The sequence below is a fragment of the Camellia sinensis genome, chromosome 4, assembly GCF_055761805.1.
Source record: "Camellia sinensis isolate YWXY chromosome 4, ASM5576180v1, whole genome shotgun sequence".
NCBI classification, from domain to species: domain Eukaryota; kingdom Viridiplantae; phylum Streptophyta; class Magnoliopsida; order Ericales; family Theaceae; genus Camellia; species Camellia sinensis.
The window spans coordinates 39,324,231-39,342,595 of NC_138964.1; the positions used below are offsets into that span (position 1 = coordinate 39,324,231).

Here is an 18,365-nt window from a genome sequence, read left to right on the forward strand (position 1 = left end):
GCTCCTTTGGATCCCCAATAAACTCATCCGGGTTAGACCGGAAGAACTCCTTCTTCAAGAAGGAAGGCCCTGCCTCAACAACCTGGGCTTGCACTAGAGCCTGAACTAGATTCTCAGCTCTAAGAATACCCATAGACTCCCTCAAAGCATCGGCTATCCCTTGGGCTAAAGCGCCCATAGCCTCCTGACCTGCTGGCTCGGCCACATTGGCCTGGCCAACCCCCTCCTACTGTGCCGGAATATCATCCGGTAAAGGCATCTCCTGCCTACCATGTCTGCCACGTCTACCACCTCTTCCTCATCCTGACATCCTAATAAAGGTAACGAAGAACATTAGCACATTCATAAGTGTGCCAAAACTAAACACTCGCGTCCTAATACATGGACAATTGTAATTCACTCCACGTAAGCACATAAACACATAAGCACTTACGAATTTTATTTCCGGATAATGATAGTCCCAAGGCGTTACTAGAGTTTCGGTTAGAAACAGCATTGATCAAGTGCTTTTCCAACAAGACTCACAGAAACCCAAGCATCCAATCAACATCCTAGAAACTAAATCCCATACCCAAGTAGTCACATAAACATATTATCAAATAAACACATAATGTCGCACATAAGTCTCTAACAAGCGAGACAAACCCATTGTGATACTAATCACTTCCCACGTGCCCAAGGTATTCGAACCCGGTACGCTCTGATACCAAGTTGTAACACTCTCGAAAATAAACTCATAAATCATCCAACAATAGCATGCTTAAACATAAGTGAATAAAGCATAAATATATTCCATCAGAGTAATCTTTACAAAATGTATTACATGTTGACATCAAAAGTAAATGCCCTATGGGCTTACAACTTTCCAAGTCAACACTTGGGTACAAAAAGGAGTACTAACTCTATACACAGAAAGCCCTTGGCTTGATATACATGTAATACAATAAAAAACACAAAACAGCCCAACAGTCTCAAGCCTTCCAAGCTATGTCCTTGGAGGTGGCATGCTACCTGTACCTGAAAATGATGTCCCATATAGGGTGAGCCACAACCCAGTAGAAATATACTAAATCAACTATAAACAATGACTAAAATAATAACATTCAATAGATGGTCCACACTTGTACTCCAACATATGTCGTATTACAGTTTCACGACAATCATGCCCATGGCACACTTCAGTTTCCATTTCTTATTCAACTTCGAGTTTGAAAACAAGGCTTAGAACCTAGCCAGATAACTTAATGAGATTAAGACTCATCTTTAAAACACTTTCGAAATTCATGATGGATACACATTTTGGTGCTGTATCAATAACACATAGAAACATTTCTATACTTCACAATTGATAACGATAAACATTTTAGTGCTATATCAAATCAATTCAAACACTTCCATAATCCACACTTGATACACATTGTAGTGCTGTATCAATGTCACCCAAAAACTGGTTTAGAGGTCCATCCCCTATCTTCCCCTAAACCGTGGAGTACATCCCCTATCTCCTCCCACACACAATGTATATAAACCTAGATCATATACACAATCAATCAATACATAAAGTTAATGTATTATTCCAACCGTTATACTCGATAGCATACTCAATCGATTAGTTTTTGTTTGCCTAATCGTCATGCATTGTCTACAACAATCAAGACTATCCTCCACCGATAGCCCCAAGCAGTTATTTCTAAACAGAAAATAAATGCACCAAATGGATAAAATATCAACATTTCAACTAGGTGAGTGATAAATGATCCAACTACACCCTTTAATCCCATACGTTCCCAATTTCAACACTCTCAATTCAACTTCTCATTTCTCAAAACAAATTTCACAAATTAATTCATCAATGTAATTAGGGCATTTCCCTTAATTAACAAAACAACCCTAAGGTTCCATTTCTATCAATAACCCAACATTTATTTCATTTCTCCATGCTAAACATGCATATACGTTTATATAAGTAAAACCCCTTCTTTTGTAAAATTACATAAAAGCCCCAAATTTTCTCCAAATTACCCAACAACCCCCAATATATCAAAATGTTAAAATTTAAAGACAAAGCTCATAAAGAGGAGTAGGATATCCCTACCTCGAAGTTAGAGCTCAATCGGAGAAGACGAAGAAAATGAAAATGCTCCAAACACCAAGATTCTCGGATCAAAACGTAGCCCTCAACGATCAACACACTTTTTACAAAGGCCGAAGGATAGGGAGACACTCTAACTAGATCAAACCCTAGAGAAAAGGAAGATCCTAGAGAGAGAGGCTCTCAAAAACGATTTTGGGAAAGTAAGAGAGAGAGGAAATGTAAAAAGTGATTCGAAATTACCCAGCAGCCCACTGATATACGACACTCCCGCTTGAGCGGAGAATAGAACGCTCGAGCGTCAAGCACAAAAATCTGGACACGCTCGAGCGCAAGAAGGCCCGCTCGAGCTCCAAAACACAAGGATAAAGTACATCTGCTCGAGCGTGAAAACTAGTCCGCTCGAGCGTAGATTCTCCCCTCCTAGAACTTTCACAGACAAAGCACTACCTGCTCGAGCGCCAACATACCCGCTCGAGCTCGACCCGCTCGAGCGTAGGAAACCCGCTCGAGCGTGAAAGACACACCTGCAGAAGTTTTGCAGGGACATGAGATACTGGGAGTGTGTAAATCCTGCTCAAGCGCAAGAAGGCCCGCTCGAGCGGACAACCAAAAACCAAACTCCGCTCGAGCGTAACACCAAAAACCTGGACAAGTACACTTGAGACCAAAACTCAATCGACCTGATCAGAACACGCCCAATACATCCTATAACTCAAATACAAAGTACGAAAGGATGTAAACAAGATATAAACAACTGCTACCATTCACGGAATCAAGTTCGGATCACTGTACAACAAGGGGTAAAACTCGGAATCGCTATATACTCTCTTCCCCCCCTCATTTCATACTTTAATTAATTTCATTATAGATAAACATATAAAAATTCATAAATAATTTATGAAAATTTATTTCATGACCTATAGATAAAGATAAAAATTTTAAAAATTATTTAAAAATAATAATTTCATGACTTATAGGTAAATAAACATATAAAAATTAATAAATAATTTATAAAGATTAATTTCATGGCCTACAGATAAAGATAAAGATTAAATAATTGATTTTCAAAAAATTAAAATAATAAAATTTAGATAAAGATATGATTTGTTAATTTATATATCTATCAAAAACATATATATCTAAATCTTTCTTTTGATTTACTCATTTTTTTTTCTCCTATCACATATTAAATTTTTTTATTTTAAATTTTTTATCTTATGAATTGCTCTTATCTATAACTTCTTATCTCCTATTAAATTCTTAACCTTCTCTTGATAATTTTTATTATTCGTTATTATCTACCAAATGATAAAGATTATAAAATAAAATAAATATTTATTCCTAAATTCTCATAATTTTAAAACACTCTTTTTCTTGCGTGGCAACCTTCTTTGATTGCCTTTCATGTTTTCTATTTTTCTTCATTTTTTATTTGTTTGATTAATTAAAATTAAAATTAATTTCATTATTTATGGATAAAGATTTGAATTTCAAAATTCGTCCATATAGATAAACATATAAAAACAGAAAATTAATTTTATAATCTATAGATAAAGATAAAAAACAAACAATTAATTTAAAAAAATTAATTTCATAACTTAAAGATAATTTGAAATTTCTTCCCATAAATAAACAAATAAAAGTTGATAAATAACTTATAAAAATTAATTTCATGGCTTACAAATAAAAATAAAGATTAAATAATTGATTTTTTTTTTATAAAAAAAAACAAAATTACTCTCTTCCCCCCCCCCTTCATTTCATACTTTAATTAATTTCATTATAGATAAACATATAAAAATTCATAAGTAATTTATGAAAATTTATTTCATGACCTATAGATAAAGATAAAAATTTTAAAAATTATTTAAAAAAAATAATTTCATGACTTATAGATAAATAAACATATAAAAATTGATAAATAATTTATAAAGATTAATTTCACGGCCTACAGATAAAGATAAAAATTAAATAATTGATTTTCAAAAAAGTAAAATAATAAAATTTAGATAAAGATATGATTTGTTAATCTATATATCTATCAAAAACATATATATCTAAATCTTTATTTTGATTTACTCATTTTTTTTTCTCCTATCACATATTATATTTTTTTATTTTAAATTTTTTATCTTATGAAATGCTCTTATCTATAACTTCTTATCTCCTATTAAATTCTTAACCTTCTCTTGATAATTTTTATTATTCGTTATTATCTACCAAATGATAAAGATTATAAAATAAAATAAAAAATTATCGCTCTGAATGAGAATAGTATTAATAATGAAATAATAAAGGCTACATGGGAGAAGGTAGCACAAAAATCTCACAAAATTAAATTTCTTCACTATATTTATAAAAGGTAATAATTTGAGATTCTTTCTATTAGTTATTAAAAATAATTTGCATTGGATCATTGTTATGTTTTTTTTTTTAAATTTTTTTTATAAGGCTCTCATTCGTTATAGAATTTTTTCAATCCCATCTCTAAATTCTCTCTTTGAATTTTTTGTTTTTTCAATAATTAAGTTTAGAATCAATTTCTTATCAAATTTGTTTTCTTGATCCGTATTTTATTGAAGGATCGAGACGAATAAAACTTTCATATAATATATGAAATTAACGTATATAATACAAAGATGATAGGGAAGTATTACATATTTGTCAATATCTTTATGTTATTATTAGTTGATTTGCTAGATTATACTATCAATTTAGAGCACATATGATTTAATTCAATGTTCATGACTCTATTTGTATTTGACCATTTTTTCGTTGTGTAACCGATATAATTTTTTTTTTTGGTATATAATGATTAAAGCTATCATTTGTTATATTTTTTCAAATACAATTCAAATAATTTTTTATAATTTTTTTATAAATAAAATGGATTAAAACTATTCTCTTATATAATTTTTATAATACTATGACATTTTTATCTTGATTAATTTTTTTAAAATGACGTAGGAACTATGCAAGTATTATTCAAACTATGGAGAATGATTTATACTTTGATATGATATGAGTGTGTCATTGATAGAGGAAATCAAAGATACAGAGTTGCTAATATAATCAATTAATGATTTGTTTAAGAAGTTCTTTTTATAAGCAAGGCAACAAACTTAGATTAAAATTTTTTAAAAACTACTTATAAATTATAATTAAAAGTTGATATTTATTCATAATTTGATCCCACAATAATAATATACACCACTGATTTAAAAGTCTAAGTAAATTTATGATAACTTTTTTGAGCTTATAGAATTTCTCTCTTTTAATGTTTTGTTTAGTTTGATACAAGTTATTTATGTTATCAAGTGATCGTGATACTATTATTCTCAACAATTTTTATAATTAATAATTTCTTATGCATATCAAATTTTATTGTAAAATTTTGTGGGTTAATTATTGTTAACATCTACCTAGATGGCTTAATATTATGGCTTGTCGTTATTAAGATATAATTTAAAATTAAGATGATTTATTTATCACACAAAATATATATAGTCTATTTTTTCGTGCATCGCACGAGTTACTGCTGGTATGAAAGAGGCCAATGGGACACAAAAATAGTTTAACTCCCGGATCAACGGCTAATGTTGGTTCCACTAATGAATCCAATGTAAATGTGTGGACCCATTGAGCAGTGGCGGAGCTAAAGAAGGGTTAGCGGGTCACATGCTACCCCAGTTTTGTTTTTGTTTTTTTTTTTTTTACAGTGTTCACAATATATAGTTTATTTTGTACTTGGAGTGCCATGTGATATTGTTTATATGATAGTTTAAATCAATAATGTAGTATGAAATTTTATGTATGGAACATAGTAATTCATTATTGCTAAATAGTTGGAAGATAATAAGTGAATTACTTAACCCTCGTTTGGCATGAAGATTTTTGGAGCAAAAAGGTTAAAATAGTCACAAAAAAAACAAAATAGACTAAGAAGTCAATAAGACAAAATGTCACGTCAAATCATAATCATTTCATTTTTTTTTTTCACAAAAGTCAAAAAAGTCATAAAGTCCATTCCAAACGAGGCTTTTTAACCCTAGGCTAATAGTCAAAAAGTCAAACTACATCCCAAACAAAAGTTTAGTGTGAGTTGCGATATCTAATATTGAAAGTACCATATTATCAATGCCACATAATATTTTGGGACAATTTAATAATTTTTATTCAAAACATATTTTTATAATCAATACTATCTCTCTAATATTTTTTTATCAAATAAAAATTTGGGCAAATTACCAACACCTCTCTCGAGGTTTGACTAAAATACATATTTCTCCCGAAGTTTGGAAAACTACAAATTGGCCCATGAGGTTTATATTTGCATAACAAATGAGGGGGCAATTTGTTATGCAAATATAAACCTCTGGGGACGAGATGTAATTTCTCAAATCTGAGGGAGAAATCCATATTTTAGTCAAACCTTGAGGGAAGTGTTGGTAATTTGCCCTAAAAATTAAAGAAATTTTATAGTGATATGTGCTATAAATGATTTGCTTCTATTTTCTAAAATTAAGAATTTTAATTTGTAATTTTTTGTGTTAAAATTGCATACATACATTACTATTGTGTCCTAATTATTCCACATTATCATAAAATTTTGATTAGTTACTATTAATAATGAATAATTAAATTTTTATACTTAAATTTAGCTCATAAAATTGTTATTATTTTATTATTGATTACCAACAAAACAAATAAAATTATAAAGTGCCCGCCTAATTTAATTTCTAGACTCCGTCATAATCATTCAGTACGACTGTGATATGTCCATTGAGTGACGTAAACAAGGTGGGGTTCAACAATACTGAACCTATTGTAAGGCTAAGTTTGGGTACTCCCAAAAAAGTCAAAAAGTCAAAAAGTTACTCAAAAAGTTAAAAAGTTAACACTATTCACCAAAAGTCAACAATTATGGCTGCACAACTCCCAATTCAAATTTTTCCCTACAAATCAATTTTTACAATTTTTTATTACACATTTTTCAATAAAAAGTCAAAAAATTAACCCAAACATCCATATTTTCAACCTCAATTTTTTAGTCCAAAAAGACAAAAAGTACACTTATTTAGTCTTCCCAAACTTGGCCTAAACGTTAGGACACATTGTGAGAAGGCGTCTACACCAATACCAACAGTTGCCGAACAACATAACTATGTGGTACCAACATAGCCGAATGTAATGGTAATGTATGGGCACATTGCGAAACGTGATCACAGATTCATTAGCGCTTGGCGAACAATGTCACTGCGTGGCAACATCTCAAGGAAATGTGACGGTGGCAATGCAACTATGTGGATACATTTCGATGTATATGTTAGTTAAGCCACGGCAAGGATGATAAACAGGTGGTCAGAGATGAGCCCAATGTGACAAACCAACAGTTTGATACTCGCATCGTCAACTAGATGAACCCAATGTGAACGTGATATTTATGAATAACATTAGGGATCATGAAAAAGATATGATGGAATGTATTATGAAGATTTTTCATTATTTGATTAGTGTGTGATGTTTTATTGTGTGTGTAATTTAAAGGTGAAGAATCATTCATGATCATTTTCATGATATCTTTTTCATGATTCATAATATTACTCCACATTTATACTGATGATTACTTAAGCATCACTATGTACTCATCCAAAGTACCAAATTTAGAATAGAAAATTGGTTAGATAAATGAATGAATGAGGGGAACATTGTTTGCAATTCGTGAATGATACATCCAAATTAACGTGACATTTATACGGATAAGGTTAATGGGACAACGAAACAGTTTAACACCCGAATCGGCGGTTAATGTGGATTCCACCAATCAATCCAATGTAAATGTGTGAACCCATATATGGACACACAATAAAACGTTGAAAATGGGAATAAAGTAAGGGTAGGCGTGGATGTAATATTTTACATTAAATTATTTATAAAAAAATTAAACTAATCTTTTTTTAAGATTTAAAAATTATATTAAATCCTATTAAATTGGACATAATTATATTAAAATTTCTTTAAATTTTAATTTAAATAAAATTTAGCTAATTTTTTAATAATATTTTGTTTGTTGTATGAATAAAAAAATAACATTAATTATTTAATATTAAAATATATGTAATATATTCATATTTATTTTTGTGTTTACACGAAAATTCTATAATACACATTCTGTTTTTGGATGTGTATAAGATGTTCAATTATGACCTTTGTAATATTTCATTATAACTCATTATATTATTAATTATGACTTGATTATGATACATTGTTATGTTAATTATGCTTTAGTTGTAAGGGTTGAGTTTCTCTCATATTTAGATCTCAATTATAGATTTTGTTTCGATAATCTAAACCGTGCATTTTTTAAAACTTGTTGAGTAAAATATTCATGTAAAAAAATTAAAATGATTGGACTTAGGTAGCTATATGTCAGAATCAAATTTATATTACAAAACAATAGATGGTTATTCTTAAAATTAAATTTGTTGTCCATTTTTTAAAACAAATACGATTCAAATATATAGCTATTAATATCTAATCATCTTAATTTTTTGTATGAATATTCTACTCAATAAATCAAAAAAATAAAATAAAAAATGAATGATTCAAATTATCAAAATCAATTTCAAAATGGATCTACCAAGCTCAAACGCTTTCTCAAGTTGAAATGACAACTTAAGAGAAACCAAACCCTAATTATAACCTTTTGTAATTTTAATTTTGATTATGATTGAAGAGTTCTTTGGTTATATGCCTCAAATGATATTTGGTTATTACCGTTGGTATGATTCATCATGATGTTGATTATGATTAGTTATGATTACTATTTTAATTATGATAAAAAAGGTCTGCAACGGCACCGATTGAAATCCGACCCTCATTTCTTTTCTGTATATAGATGGTTGCATTAAAAAGGTTATTCTGTCACAATTGAGTTAAGCCTGAGAATTTTCTAAGTGTGGAAAGTGAATTTTTCAAAACTTACAATTTCGAAAATAATTTTTGACGGTAACTGTTCCTTATATATTAAATAGTCTAATTTGATTTTAAGGAATTTTTTTACGAAGTATTAACCCCTTTACTTCAATATCAAATTTAGAAATTTTAATCTAGAAATTATTTTTATACTAAAATTAGGGAAACCACTTTTTGATTTAATTTGATTTTGATTTTTTTTTAAAAAATATTTTTCTTTAGATCCAAATGGAGGTATTTCCTTATTTACATTGTAAACTTAAGTAAATGGAATACAAATTAAATGGTTGTGCAAGGAGTGCCTTAGGAACTAAGACTGTGTGACAACCTATTTGCAGGGTGATCGCTCAAGCGGTTGGTTTTACCGTTTGAGCAGTGAAAATGAAACAACCAGCACTTTGCTCTACAGACCGAAATGCTGAGAGTTTGAGTTCACCGCTCAAGCAGTCTAGGCAAATCAACAAATTTAAAAAGTTACTTTTTGCTCTTTTTTCTTACTTTTCTTTTCCTCTTTCCTCTTCCTCTCCCTAGCTCTGAAAAACCCTAACTTTCTCTCTTTAGAAATCTCTCTTCTCACCAATAATCAAGCCTAAATCTCTTGTAAAAAGCAAAGCCCACGTAAAGATGATTTTCACTGATTGGATTGCGTTTTCGTGAAGAGTTATTTAGCTCTTACTTCATATTATGAAATTGAAAATTAATAAAAGATTGATAATTATAAAATGGGTTAAGATGTCAAGTCATCACAAGAAATTGAAAATTACTTCATTATATTTCACTTACTACTCAATGAGTTTTTACTTACTATTTTATTAGATTTTACTTACTATTCAATTAAATTTACTACTCAATAATCTTCCACATACTATTTAATTAGCTTCTACATACTATTTCATTAGAATTCATTTATTACTCAATGAGTTTTCACTTACTACTGTATTAAACATTAGTTATACTACTTAAATAAACTCCATTTACTACTCCAGTAGACTTGACTTACTACTTACTACATCATGATAAATAGACTAGAGTTATTACTCAGTTCCACTTATAATTTGATTGGACTTCACTTATTGCTCATTTAAACCCTACTTACTGTTAATGAGTTTCTACTTACTATTGAGTAAGACTTTACTTACTAGTCAATTAGCTTTCATTACTACTTCATTCTATTTTACTTACTATTTAATTAAACTTGACTTACTAGTTAATGAATTTTTACTTACTACTCCATTAGCTTTTAGTTATTACTCAATAAATTTCCATTTACTACGCAATCAAACTCTACTTACTATTACATTAGACTTGATTTATTATTCAATAAAATTTCACTTACTACTTTATTATAAGTAGATTTCACTTACCACTCAATAATACTCTACTTATAATTTCATTAGACTTTACTTTCTTAAATATGAAACTCCATTTACTATTTTATTAGAGTTGACTTACGACTCAATGAGACTTCACTTACTATTTTATTGGACTTGGCCTACTATTTCAATAAATTTCACTTACTACTCAATTAGACTATATTTATTACTCAATGAGACTCTACTTAATGCTTTATTAAATTTGACTATTACTCAATTAAATACCATTGATTGTTCAATAAAACTACACTTACTATTTCATAGTAAGTAGATTGACTTACTACTCAATAAGAATTCACTTACTATTTTATTAGACTTCATTTGCTACTTAATGAGATTATACTTACTATTTTATTAGACTTGAGTTATTACTCAATGAGATTTCACTTGCTGTTTCATTAAATTTGACTTACTGCTTAATGAAACTCCACTTACTATTTCATTAAACATGACTTACTACTTAATGAGACTCTACATGATATTGAATGATTTTTCTTTAACTAGGTGAAATGCTATTCCAACAAAATCTTAAATTTCATAAATTAAAAATATCACATCATGTCAAAATAAAATATTGATAGAGATAGAGACTGAGATATAGATAAATTCTTACGTCAATAATTTTTTGAATTTGTAAAAATTAAAATTACCCTCTCTCACTTATCATTTGTTACAAAAATCAAAAGCAAAACCCAATATTGTTCATAGTGTTTGTAAATGAGTTGTGAGGTCTTCTATATTCTCCTAATTAACTATCTTCTTATATAGCAATTACTATTTTTAAGTACAGTAGGTAAAGAAATGTAATTCTTGTAGATGTATTTATTTATTGCCATTAATAAAAATGTTGACAAATGAAAAGTTTTCCTAGGTTTATATTTTTTTTAATTTTTCATTTATGATTTAAAATATTGTAGATTTTAAATTTGTAAAAGTATATTCATTGCCAATTATCTGAATTTTATAGGGGAAAAACTCATTTTATGGTAGATATTAAATTGATAAAACGTTATGAATTTATAAAAATTTCTAAAAGATTTGATTATGAAATTCATATAAGTTATATAAAACATACAAAATTTATGAGTAATAAAACAAAATATGGATCTCAAATTCTTAAATAGTAATTAATGCCTTGAGGTGTCGTTGGTTAAAAAAAAGGGTACTTCTTTTAAATTAATTTTTACAAAAAATAAGTTTAAATAATTTACATTTTAAAAGAAAATAGTTTACAATTTATTTGTACTTGTTTTATTTATTTTTAATATTATTTTGAAAAGTAATTTTTTCACAATAATGACTTTATAAAATTTGGTAAATTAGTAACAAATTTTAATAAATTAATATTCACATGCCATATTTTACTTTCTACAACTCACAAAAGACTAATAATATACTTATCACTAGTTTATATGACTTTTAATGTACTACCGTATGTGTCAACATATCATTGGTGTAATGTATTCCATTACTAATGTTTATCTTCAATGCAGTACTGACACATGAGTTGATATATTAAAAGTGATATACATAGGTGGTAAGTGTAGCATCACTCCTTACAAAAAAGACTAAATATAAAGGGAAAATAGTTATAAATAGTGTGTCATTAGTTTCATGTATTTAAAATTAATTTATAATACAAAAGAGACCACAACTTTTGAGACAAAAAATGTGACCTAATTAACAGGTAATATTGTTGAGTTGTATTTTATTTATATTCAAATACTAAATTTATTTATAACAAGTAGTAAGTGAGTTAATGATAAATAGTAAATATGTTTGTAATAAATAGTAAGTTAGATCTATTTGTTCATTCTTAAATTAACTAAAACTACTTTACCTTTTGAAAAACCACCTTAATTTCCTTTCTATTTTTAGTCATAATACATCTAATGGTTAGGAATTCATCCTATCCAAATCCAATGGTGCATATGTTTTTAGGTACCATACATGAAAACTACTTTCATGTATGTACTCACTACAACAAAAATAGTCTTTGGAGACGAAAACTAATGACGAAAATAAATTTTATCACAAAATATGTATCTTTTAATGACGAAAATAATCTTTCATCTCCAAATGTACCATTTTTAGAGACAAAAATAAAATTTCGTCACCAATCCAAATACATAATAAAAAAATTAGGTGACAAAATTATTTTTCGTCATTATTTATATTTTTTTTGTCACGGAAGATTTCCCAGCTATTTTTTCGGAGGGTATCAAAATTTTGAGACTTTTGGTGACAAAACAATTGGTCACCAATTATAAAATTATTAATGACGAATATATTTTTGTCACCAATAATTTTTAATATTTTAATATCATTTAGTGACAAAACTATTTTTGTGGCCAATATTTTTATCTTTGGTGAAGAAATAATTTTGTCACCAATAAATGATTTAGTTGCTAAATATTTTAGAGGGAAATGAAAATACATTGGCGTCTATGGAAGCAGATCTGTTCTTCTTAATTAAAAGAAAAAAAAAAAAAACCTGTTATGCTTGGTTATACACATAGACCTCACACACACACACACACAAAATAATTTCTCCATCAAACCTAATTTCACACATGCACACACATCTTACACTCATTCACGGGACTAAGTTTCCTCACCACCGCTGCTAACATTTCATCGATTCACCGATCGGCTCACCGCCGATAGCCTTTCCTCACCACCGCCGTTGGTTTCTGCTTCCCTTGCTGCCGATCGTTAGCCTCTCCTTTCCTCACTGCCGCTACTATGCCGATCGGCTCACCACCACCGCTGTTAGTCTCTCTCTCTCAATGCTCTCTCTGTGTAATAGTTTCGTCCGCTGCTCTCTCTCTAGTGTATATGCTCTAGATACATATAATATATATATATATATATATATATATATAACTTCAGCAACCAATGTTCATCTTTCTTTGTATGTGAAATTTTTTCTCTTTTTGTAAATCCAATTAAAGCCATTGTTCTGGAAATTGAATTCTTTATATGAATTTTTTTTATTGGCTTGTGTATTGAACCAAGATTTAATCCATTGGCTTTCCTGATTGTTTAATTAATTAACCTTACCTTTTTAAATGCTTCTGTTAACTAGGGGATTTGATTATTATTTTTATTTATTTATTACATTTGTCTTCAGAAAGAAGAGAGGCCAAAACTCATCTTAGAGTAAGCTCGAAGGATGTGAAGATTGTAGATAAAGTAATAGGATATTTGATTGAGTTCATTATTGTTACGTTTGGGATTTTTTTTTTTTTTTTTTTTGAGATGTTTATAAGCTATATTTTGTTGATATGTCTATTTTCTTTCAGCATCTCTGCCCATGGAATGCTAATTTTTTGTGTGATTGTTTTATCTATCCTTATTCCTCTTCACGAAGTAATTTTCTGTGCTTTTCATCCATTAATTATTCAGAGCTATTTAGTATTATGATTTCTACAATCCTTTTATGCCTCAAAATATTCTTCTGACAACTTTTTTTCTTTTCTATGACACTGCATATTGTCCTTCATTGACCCTTTGAATCATGGACTATTCTGTTGTCTAAGCCTCTAATAACCTTTATGGTTCAATTCTATTACTTTATTCAATTTATTCTATAATACTAGAACACAGTCATATTTCTATATAAATATAGATATGTAGAAGTTAGTAGTTTACATGATAAGTGTTAAGATGTAGAAATTTGTTGTAAGCAGGGAAATGCTGAGAGACCGGAATTGCGTGTAGTCACATGGAACAATGATGAGCGTGCAACAGATGCACTACCTGCCCATGGCTTTGAGCACTACAAGGCAAAGGACTATACCCTTGCTCATGCCCCATTCTCAGGTAAAAGTGTCCAAGAGTTTATGAATTTGCATTCAAACAGTGGTAATACTTATGCATTTTTATGTAGGTAGCAGCTATGCAGGTGGGCAGTGGGCTGCTAGTGGTGAGCCATTATACTATATTGTATCCCCACAGGATGTAGTTATTGCAAAACCTAGGTTAGTTCAATTTTATCTTTCCTTAGTTTCTATATTAATAGAATGTCAGCATGCAATTTTCCTATTGATAATTAATTACAGCACAAAAGGCCAGAATATTTATAATCCGAATACACTTTTCACATATCCAAAATATCTTCATATTTTTTTTTTCACTTTTTACATATTTCAATACACTTTACACAGTTTTCAACACTAATAACAGCCCTAAGGGCTGTTTTTAGCATTATCGTTAATTATATCAATCTATATGCTATCTTACCTATAAAGTAAGAAGACACTTTTTTGGCACTTGTGAATCCAATCATTGCTTAATGCTATCTGTCAAGTTTAGTTCATGAGATGATTATTATGCAAACATTAGGAGTTATCTGTTTAAAGTTCTCCCTCCGCTTCTCATCTTTTTCATATGTCTACTCACCAAATACAGTATCTTTAAAATTCCAATCAAGCATAGGCTCCTCACCATTTATGGATATATAAATCTGAATACTTCAAGTTTGTGAGAAGGTAGATAGAAGTGAAAAAAATTGGGAAGTTCTTATTGAAAAATAAGAAAATGGTGAAACAAATTAAGAAGGTGCATGAGCAGATAGGTGTCCCAGTTGGTTGGGGGGTGCTTGAGCAAACAAGTGTAGAATTCATCCACTAGTTTTAGTGAGTTCAATGAATTTTTTATTTAACGAATTTAAGTGTATGCCATCTTGATATGGTGAGTTAATTGCCTGAAAATGGAATGCTTTAAATTTTAATTCACCTTGATAGAAAAAATTGTGGGATTTAGAAGCATAATTTTGATTCCTTTACTGCTCGCATTGTTTGTTTTGCCATTATATCATCTCCTATGCCATATTAAAAATCACAAACTTTGTTGATTTACAAATGCAATTTCTTGTTGATTGCTAGGGATGCAAAAGATCATATTTCTTCGCTCAATGCAATGCACTGGATACTTGTCTAAGGCCCAACATTTCAAAATTCAAAATAATGGCCTTTATGCCCCAAATGCTAACATTTGGAAATTCAAAACAATTGCCTTTATGGCCTAAATACTTATTCGGCAACAAAGCCAAGAAATGATCAACCAAATGAAATCCCTCCATAGCATAAATAATTCAATGCTCCAAAACTTTACGAAGCAAAATTCATGCCTTTTCTGTGGCTCCAAATTAAAGCCTTTTAAGGGCATTGTGCTTCTAAAAAATAAAAGAGCCACATTAGGGATTCCAACTCCACCGAAGTATAAGGTGGTTAAAATTAAAATCTAGTCATTTTCTAGATAAAAGATGGTGCCTAGTCCCCGACAATTGGTTATATATGCCATTTCCATTTATGACGTGCGGACAGTCATTTTTGTAGCCATAGTATGGTTGTTTTCACTGTCTCCTGTTGTTAGTTTTGATTGTTTCACTTGCAAAATCTTTTTCTTGTACATGTGGACAATAACTAAACTTTGCTATGTATTACCTTCCACAGTTCCATATTATATTATAGTATCGGTAGTAATACATTTTCAATTTGTCCACTATGTATGTAGGTGGGGACTAGCTATCTTGATCATTTGATTGTGGACAGGAAATATACTGAAGTCGCATCACTATGTCCCAAATTGTTGCGAGGATCGGCTTCCGCATGGGAGAGGTACTAAATACTAAGTATGACTCTCCGTAAATTTATTTTTAATAACTAGCAGTGGGTTATTTCTCACAGATGGGTTTTCCACTTTGCTCATCTTCGTCAGCTTCCTGTATTGGTTCCATACATACCAACTGAAAACCCAAGGTTACGTGATACTGCTTATGAGGTATGCAATATTTGACATTTGTTGAAAACTTAATTTGATACTTCATATGTTCTTTGGACTTGCTAAATTGGAAATAAAGGTCTTAGCAGTTTTTGTTAATCATCTACAGGTAGCTCTTGTTGCTTTGACAACAAATCCATCTTTTCACAAGGATCTCTTGTCAACTGTCAAATCTTGGCCGCCTATAATTTATTATGCCTTGCCTGTTATCTCAGCCATAGAACCTCAGCTTAATACTTCATCCATGACTGATGCACTAGGAGAGGTCGGTATGAACATTGTTATCTTGATATTGATTACGAATTTTGGTTATTATTACATCTTTTCCATTATGAATTACTTTACCATGTCAGGCACTAGCAGAGTTGTATGTAATTGATGGACAGTACGAGAAAGCTTTTGCACTATATGCTGATGTAAGTGCTCTATATGGAGTCCTGCATAGTTCACGCAGAATACTAGCGACAGCTTAAAGTAGTTACACTGCTGAATACACTCACATGATGCTCTGCAAAATCAAGCTCTGGCTATACTAGTTTCTTGACATTAACTTAGTTGTTTCCTTACTATTTAATTTTCTTTTATTCTTCAGCTTATGAAGCTAGATATATTTGACTTTCTCGAAAAACATAACTTACATGATGCTCTTCGTGAAAAGGTATGTGTATGTTACCACATTGGGTGAATTTTTTTTGGTTCGTATCATATCTAAGCTTGAAATTGCCCATTTTCTTGATTTTCTTTTTGTTTCTGCTGTTGTTATTGTAATCATTATCAGCTATTACCTAGAAAGGAAAAATTCAAAGAGAACACTGAAACTTCTTTATTGATACTTTCTTTTGTAATCTATGAATGTGTAGGTTGTCCAATTGATGATGATAGATTGCAAACTTGCAGTACCATTGTTGACCCAGCACAGAGACTTAATCACTGCATTTGAAGTTGTTTCACAACTTTTGGCTGCGGGGAATAAGTGTGATTCCAAATACTTTTTACATCTGTATCTGCATTCGCTATTTGAAGCTAACACGCATGGTAGAAGGGATTTCCATGATATCCAGGCATGCAGAAAGAGAATTAAATTCATATTAGAAAATGCTTTCACACTAGAGTTGGTCTTGTTCTTAACTTTTGGAGTGATGGGGAGATTGAATCAGAAGAGGCTCATGGGATGAAAATTGATGTGCACAAATAAAAAGAATTGCATAATTGTGACGCCCCAAATTTTGATAATATAATACAACGATGCACCGGGGTTTAACTAGAGGATACACATCATTTTTAAGCACACAATACAAATAATTACACTAAAATAAAATATTAATAATAGTTACAGATAAAATTCTTCAAGTCTTTAAATACATATCGGTTCCTTGATACAAAAAGATTATCCAAAATACAGGAAATATACAATCTAATTTCTAAGGCAGCCATGGTTTCACAAAGCTTTTAGGGATTCTGTTCTTGGTGCAAAACTCGCCTTCACCTGGCATAAAACGCCATGGCTTGGAATGCCCAATAAACACACACACCCCGACCCTTTTCCCATTCCAAATACACAAGAACATAACGGCATGGTCATAACATACAATGAAAGCAATAATTAAGCAGAGCTTATAATTAAATTTCAGTTCTCATGATTAATAGTCACTTTTAGTTAGTTCTAGGCAACTCCCCGCGAAATGCCATTCCTACCCAACCACTAACTCTAGCCACGGACAATTCTGACTCCCCCTTGGTTAATACAATACCAATGCGTCGCTTATCGCACAATTACCAATGATGGCCACGCACCTAGGTTACATACCCAAGTGGTGACATCACGGTCTGCCCCAAGGAAACGGGCTTCCAGGGATACTCTCCCTGTGTGAGACCCTCACTGCCACCCTTATGCCTCCCATTTCCGTTAAGCAGCCAGAATACCTCCCGTGCTATGTTAGGGTTCGAAAACACACTTGCGCAAGACTTCACAAAAATGGAACACATTCCACTATATCATACTCTTGAATTCATCGTTCATTATCTCATAAAATTTAATACAATGATCGCAACCCATTACCATCCCATTTGATTTCCCCTTTATTAAGTGCATTATGTTATTAAGTGCATTATGTTCTCAGTTATAGCAAAGCATG

General features: G+C 30.5%; 1 protein-coding gene across 3 annotated transcripts; it reads left to right on the plus strand.

Moving 5' to 3' along the window:
- The first annotated feature begins 13,060 nt into the window (after positions 1–13,060).
- On the plus strand, positions 13,061–17,489 carry LOC145788693 (vacuolar protein sorting-associated protein 41 homolog). 3 transcript variants are annotated; one of them, XM_082922876.1, is made up of 8 exons: positions 13,061–13,214; positions 14,136–14,426; positions 15,964–16,067; positions 16,168–16,230; positions 16,340–16,495; positions 16,584–16,646; positions 16,823–16,888; positions 17,091–17,489. In XM_082922876.1, the coding sequence occupies exons 3-8, from the start codon at positions 16,026–16,028 to the stop codon at positions 17,403–17,405; spliced, it is 705 nt and encodes a 234-aa protein (XP_082779002.1). In that variant the 5' UTR covers positions 13,061–13,214; positions 14,136–14,426; positions 15,964–16,025; the 3' UTR covers positions 17,406–17,489. The 3 variants fall into 3 exon arrangements, with proteins under 3 accessions (XP_082779002.1, XP_082778999.1, XP_082779000.1); XM_082922873.1 differs by having other exon boundaries at positions 13,063–13,214; positions 16,120–16,230; positions 17,091–17,481; XM_082922874.1 differs by having other exon boundaries at positions 13,068–13,214; positions 14,133–14,426; positions 16,120–16,230; positions 17,091–17,481.
- The last annotated feature ends 876 nt before the right edge of the window (positions 17,490–18,365 follow it).

What these genes read in the sequence shown, in the direction of transcription:
- LOC145788693 (XM_082922873.1), top strand. Translation starts at nt 16,026, where the DNA reads ATGTCCCAAATTGTTGCGAGGATCGGCTTCCGCATGGGAGAG. An exon ending in TCGGCTTCCGCATGGGAGAG is followed by an intron (nt 16,068 to 16,119) that starts GTACTAAATACT and finishes AATAACTAGCAG; the next exon opens with TGGGTTATTTCTCACAGATG. An exon ending in TACGTGATACTGCTTATGAG is followed by an intron (nt 16,231 to 16,339) that starts GTATGCAATATT and finishes AATCATCTACAG; the next exon opens with GTAGCTCTTGTTGCTTTGAC.